General features: G+C 41.7%; 3 protein-coding genes across 5 annotated transcripts; 2 read left to right on the forward strand and 1 right to left on the reverse strand.

Moving 5' to 3' along the window:
- Window positions 1–2: 2 nt before the first annotated feature.
- sec22ba (SEC22 homolog B, vesicle trafficking protein a) lies at window positions 3–1,970 on the forward strand. The gene is made up of 5 exons (XM_034555107.1): window positions 3–220; window positions 567–676; window positions 755–915; window positions 1,026–1,172; window positions 1,423–1,970. Exons 1-5 carry the CDS (start codon window positions 146–148, stop codon window positions 1,575–1,577), a joined length of 648 nt encoding a protein of 215 aa, XP_034410998.1. The 5' UTR covers window positions 3–145; the 3' UTR covers window positions 1,578–1,970.
- Window positions 1,938–4,419, reverse strand: imp3 (IMP U3 small nucleolar ribonucleoprotein 3). Its single transcript, XM_034555108.1, has 7 exons — window positions 4,181–4,419; window positions 3,742–3,849; window positions 3,399–3,473; window positions 3,216–3,295; window positions 3,026–3,077; window positions 2,814–2,886; window positions 1,938–2,706 (listed from the first exon to the last, which is right to left on the reverse strand). The coding sequence occupies exons 1-7, from the start codon at window positions 4,315–4,317 to the stop codon at window positions 2,680–2,682; spliced, it is 552 nt and encodes a 183-aa protein (XP_034410999.1). The 5' UTR covers window positions 4,318–4,419; the 3' UTR covers window positions 1,938–2,679.
- Window positions 3,579–14,047, forward strand: slc35a3b (solute carrier family 35 member A3b). 3 transcript variants are annotated; one of them, XM_034555103.1, is made up of 8 exons: window positions 3,579–3,684; window positions 8,730–8,976; window positions 9,199–9,341; window positions 9,915–10,037; window positions 10,189–10,363; window positions 12,143–12,261; window positions 12,405–12,538; window positions 13,218–14,047. In XM_034555103.1, the coding sequence occupies exons 1-8, from the start codon at window positions 3,646–3,648 to the stop codon at window positions 13,309–13,311; spliced, it is 1,074 nt and encodes a 357-aa protein (XP_034410994.1). In that variant the 5' UTR covers window positions 3,579–3,645; the 3' UTR covers window positions 13,312–14,047. The 3 variants fall into 3 exon arrangements, with proteins under 3 accessions (XP_034410994.1, XP_034410997.1, XP_034410995.1); XM_034555106.1 differs by lacking the exon at window positions 3,579–3,684 and adding an exon at window positions 4,956–5,172; XM_034555104.1 differs by lacking the exon at window positions 3,579–3,684 and adding an exon at window positions 5,437–5,461.
- The last annotated feature ends 465 nt before the right edge of the window (window positions 14,048–14,512 follow it).

Raw genomic sequence — 14,512 nt, forward strand, 5'->3', positions numbered from 1 at the left:
TTGAACGGCGCACCCGGAACTTCGTCCAGCCCATTCCTACGCATCATCAAAGTTGACAGCAGAAACACACCAAGTTGTTTTAAAGTGTCACTGTCTCGGAGAACAACCGGCAGTGGACATTCTCCGGTCATTGACCTCCGTGAATATGACTTCACTCACGATAATCGCGCGTGTCACGGACGGACTTCCGCTCGCGGCGTCCATACAGGAGGATGAACAGGTTTGAATCAACGTCTCTGTGGAGAGCACTTTGCAGAAAGAGGGATGTTTAACGACTGTTAGGCACATTCACCCAAACAAGAGTCGAGGCGTTAATATTTTGGGACGTTTGGCATTAATAAATCGTCTAACAACGAAAGTAGTTACATTTCTACTGTCACTCTATGGGACAGTATTTAACTGAAAACAGCTGTTGAAGTCAAAAGAAGCAATTTAAATATAATGTACATGAATGTTTATAGTCTTGAAACGTGTATACATGTATTGTAATGTCGATTATAACGTAATGTACACCTTTTACTTGATCCAGGTCTGACTGCCACCTGTTTTTCTTATTTTATTATCAGTCAGGAAGAGACCTCCAGCACTACCAGAGCCAAGCCAAGCAGCTGCTCCGTAAGCTGAACGATCAGAGTCCGGACCGCTGCACCCTGGAGGCTGGAGACATGAACTTCCAGTGAGTTACCATCAGCTCAAAGTACTTTGTCTCGAAGGGGGAAATCCACGTTTCGGACTGAAGTTGTTTTTATTCCAGCTACTTAATAGCACAGGGTGTGTGCTACCTGTTCCTCTGTGAGGCTTCATTTCCCAAAAAGATGGCCTTTGCATACCTTGGAGACCTCCACAGTGAATTCCATGAGCAGTATGGAAAGAAAGTACCCACAGTAACAAGGCCGTACTCTTTCATCGAGTTCGGTAAGACGATTTGAGATCCGGTACATTCAAGAACATGTTTTGTCTTTTAAACTTTATGCAAAAAGAGCAGAATCCTTAACTAAGCTTATGTTGCGCATGTGTTGTTACAGATACATACATCCAGAAAACAAAGAAGGCCTTCATCAACAGTAGGGCCAGGAGGAACTTTGGCAGTATTAACATAGAGCTACAGGATGTCCAGAGAATTATGGTGGCAAATATTGAGGAAGTTCTGCAAAGAGGAGAATCTCTTTCTGGTAAGTAGTTATAAAAAGTACAGCTAACCTGCACAAAACACAACGGACAAATCATCAAGAACACAATCAATATTTAGTTCAGTGTATCTCTGAGGTGTCGATTGTTCTTAAGTCAATATTATTGACAATGTATTGTTTATAAGTGTCCCCGTTACCTACTGTTCTCACACTATTACATCAGCACTGTTACACAACTCTATGTAATGTACATGAATTGCTTAAATGTCATTCATCTGTATATTTCCCTAAGCTCTAGATACAAAAGCCAGCAATCTGTCCAGCCTGTCAAAGAAGTACCGCAGCGATGCCAAATATCTCAATACCCGCTCCACGTACGCCAAGGTGGCTGCTGTGTCCATGTTCTTCATCACACTCATCATCTATGTGCGTTTCTGGTGGCTCTGATGGACTGTCAACAAGGACTTTGAGGGTGCTTATTTTTTGGAAAGAGCACATAAACTGATCCGGTTCAATTTGTTAAATACCCGGGTGCCTTAAGGGATCGTATACGAGCGTTCCCTATTGAAGGTTAAAACGACTTCTATGCTTTATCCAATGTTGTGTATAGAGTATAAACGGAGCCATGGGGCTGGGATGGGACATTGCGTATGTATTGGAGCGAATGCTCAGTGGTGAGTTCATGTTTACTGGAATATTAAGATCAGGGCGTTGATAAATTATCAAACTGGAAATAGGGGTTTCCGTCAGTTTCAGTATTCAGGAAAACAATGTATGAATATGCAGAAGTTCTGTGAAAAGTCTTAATACTGTGATAAAACCACGTTTATTGTAAAAGTTTACATTGCAACAAGTCTTTTTGAAATTAAATATTTATCAAAATGTTCTATTTTACTGCAGTATTTATGACATTGTTAATATCATGAACAGGCGACAGTCCTCTTTATGGCATACACACACACATTCTGTGAAGCCAGCTCATGTTCACACAAAGAACACTGAAAAAGCAAACTGTGTGTGTGTGTGTGTGGGGGGGGGGGTTATAGTCACCCAAACAACGCTGAAAGCTGCTCTGTAGAGGGAGGTGACTGCTAATGTTCAAGTAAACTACGAGATGAACGGAGAAAACTGAGTGTGCAGGTGATGTCAGTCACAAATACAGTCTCAGATGAATCCACATATTTTGGATGGTTAATAGATCCGGTTTTAGTCGTACATTTTCACAAAGAGGTGTTTGGTTCCCGAAGTAAAGCCTTGAAGTTTCTTCTGCCGTGTTCAGATTAAACTTGAGTTATTGACACTTATGTTGATAGCATTTGAACTGTTGCCTCTTGAGTTATTCACACGGTCAGGCTCCAAAAAGCCTGGAGCCTCACAGTGTGGAGAGCTCCTCTGTGCCCTGCAGCTAAGTTTGTTTGTCTTGAACCCGAGTATCTGCCCCTGGATGTGTGCAACTTGGTCCATCCTCTTGTAGAGTTATTCATGTCACAGGCGCAGAGTGCGTGTCCCTTTTCTGTCCTCCAGGGAGACGAATGGATGATGAACAGGCTTATGCCACCAGATCAAAGTCATCCCTCTGCAAAAGAAACGCAGTGGTTGCACGACATCAGCTGAAGACACTTGCAGGTTTCATCACCGACTCAAACAAAAGACTTGTAGCGGATGTGAGATCAGAAAACTCACCTCCTCATTATAATTCATGACATGCTGCCTGATCTTGGAAGAGTCCACCCAAGTGACAAAATCTTCCATATTTCTGGAAAAGGTGGCAGTGTTTCGTTAGTATTTGATCACTTTAGACGCCTTGTCACGTGTATACTGCCATTTCTGTTTGTGCAGAATTCATAAAGTTCTGCACAAAGTGGTTCAACACAAATTAAAATGTGGACACTAACCTTGTGACGAGGAATGCTGGGTCTGTGATGACGTCTGTGCCAACACGCACATCTGAGACAGAGTCAAGGTCAAAACAAGTTCTCCCCTCGGACATAGACAAAACTAACCAATCATTCAAAAGGAAATTCAAGAGGTAAAACTTGACTTCCAAAATACAAACTCTTGCAATACGGAAGCAATGAAGGATACGTCCTTGTTCGATGAAGGTGACGGCTGCCTTCAGGTTCTGAGCCATACGGAGGCTCATCAGGATGGTGGGCAGCCTCCTCCTGCAGGAGCCAGAGAGATGAAATGAATGACAGACAACCACAGTAGTGATATACATGTTCACATTAAAAGGGAATAGGTTTAAATGTTTGTGGGATGATTTACCTGCAGAATGAAGACGCTGAGACTTTCTCTGTGAGGGACAGATTCTGTCTGGTGGGGAGGAGACCAACACCGTACCTTGTGTGAAGAAACGAGAATATCATCAGTTTGTTCTTGTGATCTTAAAAACAGATAAAAGCAAGACTTCCCCCAAACCGCTTCCTGTTCATGGTGATGTCCACTGTTAAAGTGACCCATCTTCTTGTTACAGGAAACCCCAAGTTAAAGAGCTCCGGGGCCCAAAAGGGAGATGGATAACCCACTTATTTCGCTTCCTGATTCAGACGCGGTAGGTGTTGACTGAAAAGTTATGAGAGAGATGATTTTTGTCATGGGACAAACTCACAGTTTTTCCAGCAGTCGGTGTGTGCACTGAGCTCTGAAGCCATCTTTCTCGTCCATGTCTCGGATTTTCTTGGCGAGATCTCTGATGTTACGACTCAGCTTGTTGTACCTGAGACCGAGGAGAAAGAAAACTGGTACTGTGCACTACCATTCACCGGTCAGCTGCGTCACTTAAAACAAATATAATGGGTTCACTCAAATCATACAATTTCAAAAAGGTGTGGGGGTCATAAGCTCTGCTATCTGGTACCGGGACATATCACGTGGCAGGTACAATAACAATATATACATTTGTGTCTTGAGTTTCAACCTCGCTATTCCGGCTACATGTAGTTGGACTTACACTCTAAATAGACACGTTTGTTTCTGGCCAGCAGCCTCTTCTCTCTCTCTCACACACACACACACACACACACACACACACACACGTCGTTGCTTACTTTGTGTAGTCCTCCCTCTTCTCGATGTGGTACTTCCGCAACACTTTGACCTCGTGCAGGTTGTTGTCCACCTCCCAGTTGATGAAGTCCACCTTCTTCAACAACTTCTGTTCATGGTGCTTTAATTTACGAACCATTTTTAAACAACAACAAAAAATACCCTTCCGCTGGCTCAATATAATATATTTACAGGATGCTCGCTCCCACGAAGCAGGCTGAAGAGGAAACACGTGTCTTTCTTCTTCTTCGGCGACCGTTTAACGTCGAGTCAGCGCGCGCTGCAGCGCCACCTACCGCCGCTCAGCAGCATTACAGCGACATATTCACAGCGTTTTCAGTCTTTATCCACCAATTCTATCTACAATTTAAAAAAAATGTATTGGAGCGGTTCAAAAAGTAAAAGCCAAATTACGTTCAAATATTTTGTACATTACATTATTGTGTACGGTGCCGAACGATAAAAGGTTGAAAGTAGAAATGGGAACATGTCCATTAAGATTCGTTGATGCGTAATTTACCCAGCTGATTCATACAAGATATTGTTCACCTCCTTTTATTTTTCATTTAGTTCCGATAAGGATTGCTCTAATTAGCTGTTATATGTTTTTTTTCCTTTTTCTTTTTGTGTAATTGGATGAAGCGTTCAACGTACTTCGTTTAAAATAAAATTTAAAAAGTAACTTTTCCTCCACTAGGAGTCGCTAAAGGTTTGGTGTATGGTCGGTATCCTACATGTCGACGCTTCAGAGCAGATAGCGGTAGACTCAGTCCCGGCTGGAGGCGATAGACTCAGGTTGACCGCAAAAATGGTCCAGTTTACAGCAGTGAGATAGTTGTCTGTGTTTTGGGCCATAGTTTGGTTTACACAAGGGTCGGATTAACTTTTTGAGTGTTTCGATAAGAGTACAGAGGAGCAAAAAAGAAGAAGACCATCCAGCGAGTGAGTGTCGGACACTTTCATCCACGTCCTGAGCTGACGTCCAGTCCAACAGGTACATTATTGTATGATGGAGAGTTTGAGAAGGGGCTCTTATTGTCTTTAGTTTAATCTGGATGTCAAGATCCCTTCAGGGACAGTTGGATTAAACGCTATCAGCAACTAATAATAACCATCAGATTGAGCCTTTGATTAATTTCTCCTTAACACTTTGTCTTCTGCCGGATCCACATCCTGATGACTTTGTGATTGTAAATATTTGTTCAAGTCAAACAAATGAGTGAATGTTTGCAATGGATGGCAGTATGGTCAGCACTGCTCTTATGTCCCGACCTAGCGCTCAGGTGAATAACTTATGCTTATACTATCTTATATCCAGCATGAGCTCTGCTCATAGTTCAGACCTTGTTTATATGTTTTCTATGTTATATGATGCTACATCTGCTTTGAAAAAAGGGTAATGTGAGGCTACATTTGACCCTTGATCTGACTCACAGGTCTGAAACCTGGTTTGTGAAGACGCTGCGATACAAATAAACCACTTTGGCTCTTCAGAGGTCAATGCCATGCAATTAATTTGTGACGGGAGACAAAATATATCAGAACAAAAGTTTTTGTGAATGACGTCTTGCTCCATCAGGTCTCTTCTGATGTGTTTCCCCATGCTCTCTGCTCAGCGGCTCACAATAACTGACTGTTCCTGAGGCTGCCAGAGCTTCAATGGGATGAGTTAATCTATTATTAAAATATATTTGAACTAAGCCAGGTGAAAAGCTCTGCATGACATCTATGTCAAAGTAGTGTTACACTTATCTGTGAGCTGGACTGAGGTTTTTTCCCTGATGCTGCTGGTGGATTGCGTGTGGAGTTACAACTGCCAACAGGTATTCAGCACAGAGCCTATGTTAGCGTTTCTGTAACTCTTGTTGTTCTGAGTTTGGACTTATGGTTTAATGCACTTATTGTAAGTCGCTTTGGATAAAAGCGTCAGCTAAATGACATGTAATGTAATGTAATGTCTTGACTGTCTAAAGGGCGGTCAATATGGAAGACCAGGGATTGCTGTATTTAAAGGTCAGGGGTCAGTGGATTTAAGTTAGCGTTGACAGAAATGCTTGCAGCTCCCATCAGGGGGGTTTATGGTGGATTATGAACTGATAACCCTCAGGAGCAGGTGTTGTATTATTGCGGTGTTCTTTTGGTACTTCCTGAGTGAAGTACTCTGTGGCAGTGTTGTAGAAGATACTCAGAGCCTTTTACTTAATAATCTACTGTATGGTACAAATATTACTCCCAACAACAACAACAACAACAACGTGCTAAAACTTGGCCCAGATCCTAAAGGATTAGCTGGATGGCAAGAAGGCAAATTTCCCAGATACTGAAGCTGCGCTGACAATCTGTCCATCTGGATGAACAACGGACCAATCACAGTCAAGAATTATTCAGCATCCAATAGGGATATTGTATCATCATCTTGTAGTTCTAACATTGCTGCAAGTTTTACCAATATATTCTATGTGAATACTACAAATACTTCAAATCTACTTTGCACTATACCTTTAGTCATGTGAAAGATTTGAGTGTGTTGTCCAGAAATCAACAAAATATGGACGTCTCACAAATGAAGCCTGACATGTTTGGTATCTTTGGAAACTTTGGAAACTTCACAAGAATGAACAAAAGACTCTGTAGGTTGATGGGTTTGTAATGACCAACCAATGGGATGCTGCTTATTAAGAGGTTACATATTCTTGCAGCTGTAAAGTAAATTTTGGCAAACAATTTTATGAAAAAGTGTGATGATCCTTGCAAATGAAAGCTGATAGTGTTCTTAAAAATGTTTTTAGAAAGAGAGAGAGGAGAGTTTGTTTGGTGGGTGTAGAAGGACACACAGACACACACACACACACACACATTGACACACCAACAGAGAAGGATTGTGTAGCCGTGCCCCTTAGCCAAGCAGAGCTGCTACATAGGGAGCGCAGTGTCCTGAACGCACCACACCTCCTGTACTGTCAACACTCCCTTGGCTCTCGTGGCTTGTGGTACGGCCTCTTTCTACCAAAGGATTTACAAACCATATAGAAAACATACAACTATGTTATGCCATGGCTCAGTGGACTTTATCGCTCAGTATAAGAGAAAACAGTTGCAGTCCCTGCTGCGTTATCTTCACCAAATAACTGGGTTGTGTGCTTGAAATTAGAAGATGATGATTTAACTCGCTGCGGGAAAGGACAACTAGGATTATGGTTAGTCAGATCCAGGTACACGTTAGCTAGAGCAAACAATCTACACGCTTGAGTTTGACCTTTTATATAACCCAGCAAAGGTCCCTCAGTTCCTCCCACCTCTTGAAGGGGGCTGTAGCAGACCGATTCTAGAAGGGAGAGAAGTGCGGTTGGCCTCCATCTTTTTTTTATTTAGGGGCAAATGGATGATGTGACAAAGAAAAGTGGAACTGGCAGTTCAGAGAAAAGATGCTTTAGTCAAGAAATGTAAAGCAAAAGAGTGAAAAATGTTTTCAAGCCTCCCGGACACCATAGTCACAAGACGGGTAATAATTACCTAATTACTCTCAACCGAACCTTTAATGACTGAAAGGTTATGAATAACAATGAGACTGAACACTCGGCCGCCTGCGTGGGCGTAGTATTCACACCCTCTACTTAAGTAAAAGTGCAAATACAATAGTATCAAATTACTCCATTACAAGTAAAAGTCCTGCATTCATCATCATACTTATGTAAAAAGGTTTAAGTATTATCAGTAAAGAGTATTTAAAGCATCAAAAAACTTGATTATTGATACTGATGCAACAATGTGTTCCACTACAAAACAAAAGTTTTTGTTTGTTGTACTTTTGCCTCATCTCTCGCTTTGCTTTTTGCTGTGAAATATTGGATTATTTTGCCTCTGTAAAATATATGCTATATAATACTTCTGTACTTTTACTTGGGTAGGATCGGTCATGTAGGACTTGGAGTATTGGAGTATTTTTACACTGCGGTATTGGTCCTTTTATTCAACTCAAGGATCTGAGCACATCTGCACCCACTGACTGTTACACCAGTGATAGCATTATCAAATGTTATTAAGAAGACCCATTACAAATATTATCTATGAATACTCATAGAGAGTACTTCTGCTAAACACAGCCAGTCAGAAGCACATCAAAAAATCAAGTTTGTCTCTTTGAACAGAACATTAAAACAGGCAGAACTAACTAACAGTGGGACTACCACCAAGCAGACAAGAATACGAATATAACTGAACAAAAATGTGTTTCATAAATATTTGGTATGAAGTTAAAAAGAAGGCTGTGTATTTTGATAACAAACTGCTAGTCACTTGAAGCTTCACCAATCCCTAATTCCTGAATCAGCAGTTTTCCATACTCAGTGGAGAGAAGATGACGGCTGTTTTGTACTTTGAGTTGTACTGTGAAATAACAGTTTCAGATTTCAACAGAAGCCAGTTTCTTGCAGGGCTTACAGTCTCTCTCCATCCGTCCTTGAGATTGGCAACAGCTGCAGGGAATCCCTAACTTCTCGGACTGAACCAGACTCACTCATTCTTCCTTTTTTTTTTTTGTCCATCCCAAAGACTCCTCAGTTGTCTGCTGACTCTGGCACAGAGTCCTCCACGATGGCGTTGTCCTCGCCACACTCCTTCAGCCTGAAGTATCTGTCTCTGGGGGTGCTGGTGTTGCAGACCACCTCGCTGGTGCTGACCATGCGCTACTCCCGCACCCTGAAGGAAGACGGCCCCCGCTACCTGGCCTCCTCCGCCGTGGTGTCGGCCGAGCTGCTCAAGATCCTCGTCTGCACCCTCCTCGTCTTCAAGGAGAACAGTGAGTTTGAAGGGTGGGGAGGGTGACAGTATGCATTTTCTCTGTTTTATTAAATCTCTCATTAGTCTATTTGTAGGCTCTACAGGGCACACAATCTCATATAAATGTCCTCCAATCTCTTAATATCAGGCTGACTGTCAGCTCCCCTCTGTCTCTTCTCACTGTCTTCTTCACTCCATGGGTGGTCCCTTGATTAAATCACCCACTCTCTGTCTCTGCCAGATTTCAGCGTGCGGCTGCTGAAGGAGGGGATTGTGAACAAGCCTGTGGAGACCATGAAGCTGGCCATTCCTGCAGGGATCTACACTCTGCAGAACAATCTGCTCTATGTTGCCTTATCCCACCTGGACGCAGCCACCTATCAGGTAGCACATGAATGTACTGGTGTGTGTGTGTGTGTGTGTGTGTTACTGGTTATAAGGTTTGGTATTTGCCTTACTCTGTAGCCATGCATTTGCAGAGCTTGGTATGTGTCAGGGGGAAATGTTTTTTTAAATCTTTTACAAGAATCCTTTAAAATATGTTCTCAATTTTCTCAACAACAAAGTCAAGTTTTGTCTTTCTGTAAGTGTAATTCAAGCGTCGGCAGCCGGATTCACACCACAGTCAAATGAATGAGATGCGTAAATGAGCAAAGGACAGAGGAGAAGCCAGTGTTTTCTACTCCGGAGACGGCCGAGTACACATTATCTTCCTGGTACAAGAACAGCATCTCACAGAACAAACGATAAAGGCCATCTTATCTTCTTATCTTCTTCTGTCCTTGGTCAATGCATAAGGCACTAAAGCTTGCTGTTTGGAGAAACATAACATCTCTCTTTAAAGAGAATGCATAAGATCCTGAAATGTCCATTACATGTGTTAATTATACTTTTTTTTGTTGCATCAGTTGGTACTCTCCATTGCTTAGAGGTGTGTTTGTGTTGTGCTCCACACAGGTCACGTATCAGCTGAAGATCCTCACAACAGCTCTGTTTTCTGTCTCCATGCTGGGGAGGAGGTTGGGCTTCTACCAGTGGCTCTCCCTGCTCTTCCTGATGGCAGGAGTCACTCTAGTGCAGGTACCAGCAAACACTGAGCAATTTACATATGCAGCGTTTTATCTGCTCTTAACTCATCAAATGTTTTAGTCCTAAATGAGTCACTCTAATTGGCAGATGGTTCATGTGTGCCTGTCCCTGCATGTGATGCTCAGTGTTGTCGCCTCCACAGTGGCCCACAGAGTCTGAAGGTGACTCTGAGCAGCTGATCCTGTCGGCGGGCTCCCAGTTTGTGGGACTGATGGCTGTGCTGATGGCCTGTGTGTCCAGTGGCTTCGCTGGAGTTTACTTTGAGAAAATCCTCAAGGAGACTAAACAGAGTGTGTGGGTTCGTAACATACAGCTGGGTGAGTGTGTTACCTCCGTTTGATTGGTTCGATGTGTGTTGAGTGAATAATGGTGTGCGTGTGTAAGATAGATAAACTAGAAAAGGACTTATACAAGATAACCCATCCCCTTCTCATATTCATGCTCTGTGTGTCACAAACATGAACTGGAATATAGGGTCATCGTTTTCCAAATTACTTCTTAATTGTATCTCATAGTTTAAACAAAATAGTTTCGGAAAAAAAGTGTGACCACTGTTTGTAGACACATCTAATAGTGGCACACTCCACTGCCACTTTCATAAAGAAACAACTTTCAGGTGGTTGATTCCTTTAGCGGTCACTCATCAATAAAACATTGCAAAATATAGGAAACAAAGCAAATGCAATAGTTAACTTTCTCTGAAAACCTAGAGTAAAATATTCTCAGGACAGGGACGGAATTTGGTGAACATTTTAAATTATAGGAGCATCTTTGCAATGTCTCATATGATTTATGATATATTTAAGAGCGGGAATCAGACTCTCCTTTGCTCTGAAAAAAGATAAATGTTTCCTCTAAAAAGAAAGCGGTCTCTCTCGCTCCAGCTGTACGCTTCCTAAGACGACCGGTTCATTTAACTTTTATGGTTTGAAACAACCTCATTTTAAAAGAGGTCGCCTGGCTTTATGAGCGAACAGGCCGGAGGTTAACATGTTAAAGACAGACTCTCTTTTCCTCTTACTCTTCTCCTGTTGAAACTTCTCCATAAAGTTTTGAAGGGATGTTGTATTTTTTTCAGGCCAGCCCTAGAAGTTAGCATCGCTCTGTTTCCCTAATGGGGTTTTTCTATTGGATTTTGGACTACTGCAGAAAATAAGCTCTGCAGCAAACAAATGTTTACGATACTTACATGTTTCGTTCAGCATGATGCTCTTCACAAATGGAAGAAGTAGAAAGCTAACGCTTTAAACAAACTACACCACGGTCGCATGAGCACAAGTATACAGAGCGAGGCTGTGAAGGCGGATGACATTTTGTAGTCTCACTTGTTAGCAATCACCTTTTTCAGAGAGCGGTACTCACTGACGTATTTTATACGTAGCACAAAACTTTTAAAACTCTTAAACTTGTGTTAACCACAGACATTATTTCAGGCATTTAATAACAAATCCACTGACTTCCTGACGAGGGAAAATCAGTAATGCAAAAATACAAACTCGTTTCCTGCTTTCCAGGACTCATTCCAGCAGCACTCTATTCATTCAATGAGCATTAGACATAAACATCCAGAAACAAAGCAATCAGTTGATGTGAAATGTATGTACACAGCCTATTGAGAAAACGACAGCATTTGTTTGTGGACTTCTCCAGATGCATGTGCTCGTGTTACAACAATGTGATGATGCACAAAAAAATGAGTGAATGAGTGCTGGGAGGCACAGGAGTTAATGGGCCGGGCACATTATGTTTGTTTTTTGCCTTAATGTTTCCTGTCCAAGATCAGTTGAACCAGCCTTGTATTTTTTATTTTTTTATTTAACCTTTATTTAGCCAGGCGAATCAGATTAAGAACAAATTCTTATTTTCAACTGTGGCCTGACAAGAGGCGAAACCTCTTGAGGGAAAGCAGAGGAAAATAAAAATAAATACAAAATAAATAAATAACAGGGTTAAAAAGTGCCAAGGAGCGGAGAAACCAACATGCTAACAGCCTGAGAAACAGCTGCATTCGTCTTTCAGCAAGTCCGTGATTTTGGCTTTAAAGGCTTTATTTTCAACCCAAACCTGACCTTGTTTTCTCTCCTTGCCTCCTCCAGGTTTATTTAGCGTTGTGTTTGGCTTCGTAGGAATGATAGTGTATGACGGCGAGACGGTGAGAGAGTTGGGCATGTTTCAGGGCTACAACACCGTCACCTGCACGGTCGTGGCTTTGCAGGTTTGATCATTATGTCTTCAATCTCACATTTGTCAAAGTGTCCTTCAAATGCATTTGGTGTACACAATCACACACTTGGACTTGTAAAGAGCTGTCTTCATGTTTTGTGTTTCTGTCTGAACACCTTCTAATTGTCTCTGCAGGCTCTGGGCGGGTTGGTCATAGCAGTGGTCATTAAATATGCAGACAACATCCTCAAAGGATTTGCCACCTCTCTGTCCATCATCGTGTCCACACTTATTTCATATTTCCTGTTGGAGGACTTTAACCCAACAGGGTAAATATATACGAGCTTGTGAAAACCCCCACGATTCTTAATTCTGGTTTGCAAATAATTACTCATGACTAATAATTTGCCCGCTATATTTTTGCCACGCTAGTTAGCTGCATGGCTTTATTGATGGCAATGTCAGTCTGTTGGTCCACCACTTCAGTCCAGAATGCATTATTTCAAATTTAATTTTTGTACAGACACTCTGTTGTATCCCACTGACTTCCATGACCCCCTGACATTAGCCTCTTGCGCCACTACGCAGTTGACATTTATGGTTTTGAATAAATATTCCCATGGTAAGAATTGTAACAATTATGGTGATCTTCTGACTTTTAATCTAACGCAACAGTAGATTAAAGTTTAAAGTTCTCCAATACTTTGATTTACAGCTGCTAAACCCATCAGCCTCAGCTGCACTTTGTGTCTTTGTTTGCATGCTAACATGCTAAACTAAGATTGTCAACATGGCAAACACAATAGGCCTACATGCCAAACATCAGATAATGTACATCATGTAAACATTGTCATTGTGAGCATGTTAGCATGCTGTCAGTAGCATTAAATTAAAAGTGTCCAAACGCCGGTGTTAACTTGTTTAGATGACCTAGTATACAGTTGTTTGTTTACTGAATTCAATTTGTAACGCCTCATTATTTTCTCTCTTTTGTTCCATTGTTCTCAGTGTATTTTTCCTCGGGGCAGTGCTGGTTATTGCGGCCACATTTCTCTACAGCAACGAACGCAAACCGGCCATTGGCAGTGCCATCAAAGTATGAACAAGTGTGCTATGACAGAAGTGACGACGACGGAGATCCGAGTCGGACTCAATGAAGGGCTGAAACCTGTTACTATCAAACAATTACAGCTGAATGCTGCCCTTCCCTCCTGGCAAAATGCTGCTATTCACTAAAGATGGGCGTCAATAATATATACTGGTCCTTTTGTATATTTATTTTTTTAAAGGTTCTTCACTTGAAATACTAACAGGAGTACAATGGAGCTAACTTTCCATTACAACAGAGATCGTTGCAGTAAAACTCACATACTGTATGACAGAAGTATCCCATGGAAACGTAGCTTTCTCTAAATACAATTTACGGGGACCAGGAGGAGATTATGATGAAAACATGGCCGTGTGGATATTTGGAAGCCATTATTATTTTATAGTTCAATATACTGTATGTGTAATTATGTGTGGTGGGATTTGGGGAAAGGAGTGTATTTACTTAACAAAAAAAGGCAGTCTATTGATGGTGCTGACAGCGCCTGCCTTAAAGAGAGGAAACTCCTCAACAGAGCTTCCATCTAGTGGTGGGATGAGGAGCAAACTGCAAAGAGGAGGGGTTACCTTTGGTCAGGGATGCTGAATGTCCTTTTTTATATGAGATGAGATGAGATGGGGTATGATTGCTTTGACCTTGCTGCTCCCAGTCTGAGTATTTATACCAGAAGCACTCATTCTGCTGTTATTTAAATGCAAAAAAGATCTTTATGTGAAAACAAATGAATAAATTAAGGCATATTTATATGCTGAAGCAACCAGCTCTGCCTTGATCTTTTTTCTTACTTCAAAGTGAAATGAATGGATATGTTGGAGCTGTGAGTGTGTGTGTGTGTGTGTGTGTGTGTGTGTGTGTGCGTGTGTGTGTGTGTGTGCGCACACTCTCTCCAACACACACAAATGCGTACACACAGAGCGAGGCACACCCATGAATATTTTGAACTGTTTTTCTTTCAGTTCCAGTTGCAGTGCATTCTGGAAAACCAAACCAGTCTCTATAGCAACAGATGGCTGAATGAGCTGCGACGACACATGTAGACACACTGATTTAATATAACCTATTTTAATCTGTGAGTATTTTACATTTACAACAGCCATTTTTATTCAACAATGACCCTGACAAATAAGAAAGATTGAGGCAGATGCACAAAAATACACATCTTTGACCTTCTAGTTTAGTTTACAGTCACAGATAA

This window comes from Cyclopterus lumpus, chromosome 17 (genome assembly GCF_009769545.1).
Source record: "Cyclopterus lumpus isolate fCycLum1 chromosome 17, fCycLum1.pri, whole genome shotgun sequence".
NCBI lineage: Eukaryota > Metazoa > Chordata > Actinopteri > Perciformes > Cyclopteridae > Cyclopterus > Cyclopterus lumpus.

Bases quoted from the DNA above. Each gene is read 5' to 3' on its own strand.
- sec22ba (XM_034555107.1), top strand. From the start codon at position 146: ATGACTTCACTCACGATAATCGCGCGTGTCACGGACGGACTTCCGCTC. The intron at 677-754 runs GTGAGTTACCAT...TTTTTATTCCAG, and splicing joins GCTGGAGACATGAACTTCCA to CTACTTAATAGCACAGGGTG. The intron at 916-1,025 runs GTAAGACGATTT...GTGTTGTTACAG, and splicing joins GTACTCTTTCATCGAGTTCG to ATACATACATCCAGAAAACA.
- slc35a3b (XM_034555103.1), top strand. From the start codon at position 3,646: ATGGATAACCCACTTATTTCGCTTCCTGATTCAGACGCG. The intron at 3,685-8,729 runs GTAGGTGTTGAC...TCCATCCCAAAG, and splicing joins CGCTTCCTGATTCAGACGCG to ACTCCTCAGTTGTCTGCTGA. The intron at 10,364-12,142 runs GTGAGTGTGTTA...TGCCTCCTCCAG, and splicing joins GGTTCGTAACATACAGCTGG to GTTTATTTAGCGTTGTGTTT.
- imp3 (XM_034555108.1), bottom strand. From the start codon at position 4,317: ATGGTTCGTAAATTAAAGCACCATGAACAGAAGTTGTTGAAGAAGGTG. The intron at 3,296-3,398 runs GTAAATCATCCC...TGGCTCCTGCAG, and splicing joins TCAGCGTCTTCATTCTGCAG to GAGGAGGCTGCCCACCATCC. The intron at 2,707-2,813 runs GTGAGTTTTCTG...TTTCTTTTGCAG, and splicing joins TCATGAATTATAATGAGGAG to AGGGATGACTTTGATCTGGT.